Source organism: Cyprinodon variegatus, unplaced genomic scaffold, assembly GCF_000732505.1.
Source record: "Cyprinodon variegatus isolate N-32 unplaced genomic scaffold, C_variegatus-1.0 Scaffold18, whole genome shotgun sequence".
NCBI lineage: Eukaryota > Metazoa > Chordata > Actinopteri > Cyprinodontiformes > Cyprinodontidae > Cyprinodon > Cyprinodon variegatus.
The window spans coordinates 1306501-1308853 of NW_015150471.1; the positions used below are offsets into that span (position 1 = coordinate 1306501).

A 2353-nucleotide genomic window follows, 5' to 3' on the forward strand; every position below is an offset into this window, starting at 1 on the left:
GCGCCTTTTAGTACGGTGCGCCTTATGGTCGTGAAAATACGGTAATAGCGCAATCAAATAAATCTTTTTATGCTGGCCAGCCTCAGGGTGCATCGCTGCTCCCCTCAGGACACTGGCTTCTGACATTTCATTGTTTTTATGCATTTATTATGCATAAGTTAGGCTGTCGTTGGACATAAGTTCTAGACTTGTTATGAATATGCTATGTATATGCCCAAATTGAAAAAATACATAGAAAGTTCAGCATATGCCAGCATTTAAAGAGATTCTTGGACGTCTGGCATACGCTGGCTAAAGTGGCAAAGTGTGACAGGGCCCTCGGCGGCTTTAAAAGTAAGGTTACTGCTGTCTTTAAAATACTAAATACAACAAATCTACCATTTGTTCTACTCCCTTCAACATTTTTCAATAGAAATAACATCTTGATTTTTATTTATTTTAGGTTCTGGAGGGAAGGCCCATTTATGTGGATTGTTATGGAAACCTGGCTCCTTTGACCAAAACGGGGCAACAGTTGGTGCTCAACTTCTACGCCTTTAAGGAAAACCGTTTACCCTTCTGTGTTAAGGTACTCTCATATTAGTCATCATCTAATACCAGTGTGGAGGAGGAAGATTATACAGATACATTCATGCTCTGCATACTGATGCCATTTAAACTTTTTCACATTTTTCCACATTACAATTTCTACTTTTGTAATATCCTATAGAAAATGTTAATGGGCATTTCCAGTTTCCTTCCACCACCAGCTAATTCTGATACTTATTTCTGGTTGAATAAGGTCAGTCTTTATTTGCATTTGATAACAATGGCTCTAAAATGGGTCTAAAGTGGGTACATTCTCATTTAATTCTCATAAAAGACGAATAAAGTCCTCAACCTGGTACAATTTTAAACTGGGAGGATAATATGGTTAAATGGCCTAGTGTTGGGCTTAATATTTTCCATACGTTGTTTTAGACAGGAACCTTCAAGCTTACAAACTCATGCAAACTTTCAATTATTTTACTTCTTAGTAAAGGTACAAGAAAAAGGCAACTTATGATTAGTTGTTGATGAATAGTTTAATTGATTAAAAAAGTATTCCATTTGATTTTTGGTAATATTATAAAAAGAAATGTTTTCAGTGTTGTAATCGTACTATTGTACACTAGCTGGTGCCATTATTCATTCTTAAAACGAGCCAAAGTGGAATTTGTGAAAGAAGTAAGATGAAGCAGAGAGAGGCATGGAAAGCAGTAGGATGAATTGAGCCCAAGTCCAGTCTGAGATTATTTTACTCCATTTAATGATGGCAATGATGCAGAACTGACTTTCTGGTTCTGTTTGTATGTATAAGCGCTCCATAACGTTGTTAAATATATAAACCTAAATAGTGCCCCTTTAGCAGTGCTCCCTAAAGGAGCTGTGAAAATGTTGCAGTAGAAAAGTGGAGGACATTAAGCCAAAAAATAAAACATGATAAAAGAAGACAAGCTAGCAAAAATGTACTGTAGATTAGGAAGGCTTTTGTAAGTTAAAGCACTTCATAGAGATAAATTTTAACATTTCTCTGAGAGTGATCAGAGCAACCTGTTTAAAAACAGCACAAAGTGTCTCCCACCAGATTGTTGTATTACACCAAAACAGAGAACTTTAAGACAGTTATCGCCCATTTTAATGAAACAAAGTAGCAAATACTTTGACAGTATGTCAGAGCAACATAATGTTTTTAATTACAGTCATACATCGCTGTATATTGGAAATCATAAGTGTTTCACGATATCCAGTTTTTTCGACTACCTCTAAAAACAGCACCTGCTTTTAGGGTCTATATTTGATTCTCTGGCTCATCAATAAACAGGCCGGAGATCTTGTTTTGTTGTTGTTTTATTGTTTTATGGGGACAGCTTTTGCTTTGCTTGAAGTTTTCTCTGTAACACCAAACCAAAGCGCTGCAATAAAATATTTATCAAAAGACTAACCAACTGATACAGACCAAAGTAACTGAACTAAAGGTGTGAAAACACCCTTAAACGAGTTTTTCGTTTGGTAACCCTGCAGGACAATGACCCAAATAAAGTCCAAACTCAAATCTGACACCTTTTTTGTGTTTTGTACTTCTCCAGGTTATTTATTTAAACTAAAATGAAATTATGACACAGGTGTGAAAAAAACAAAAAACAAAACAAAGGACATCTTCAGAAAAAGGGAATCCTATTGGTATAATCAGAATCAGAAATACTTTTTTAATCCCAAAATGGAAATTACTTTTGTTACACGCTCCAGTTACAGTTTTATATAATATATATACAAACATCCAACTATACAATATAATAAAGATAAAAAAAATAAGAATAAAAAGAGATAAAAT

General features: G+C 34.8%; 1 protein-coding gene across 8 annotated transcripts in view; it reads left to right on the plus strand.

Annotated features, from left to right (window-relative positions):
- LOC107092921 (ankyrin-3-like) overlaps window positions 1-2353 on the plus strand; it is a 168710-nt gene that overhangs the window by 132976 nt on the left and 33381 nt on the right. For all 8 annotated transcript variants that reach the window (XM_015387702.1, XM_015387693.1, XM_015387642.1 and 5 more), the window contains one exon: window positions 443-568. In XM_015387702.1, coding sequence (XP_015243188.1) covers window positions 443-568 — 126 coding nt within the window. The remainder of the gene's footprint in view (window positions 1-442; window positions 569-2353) is intronic.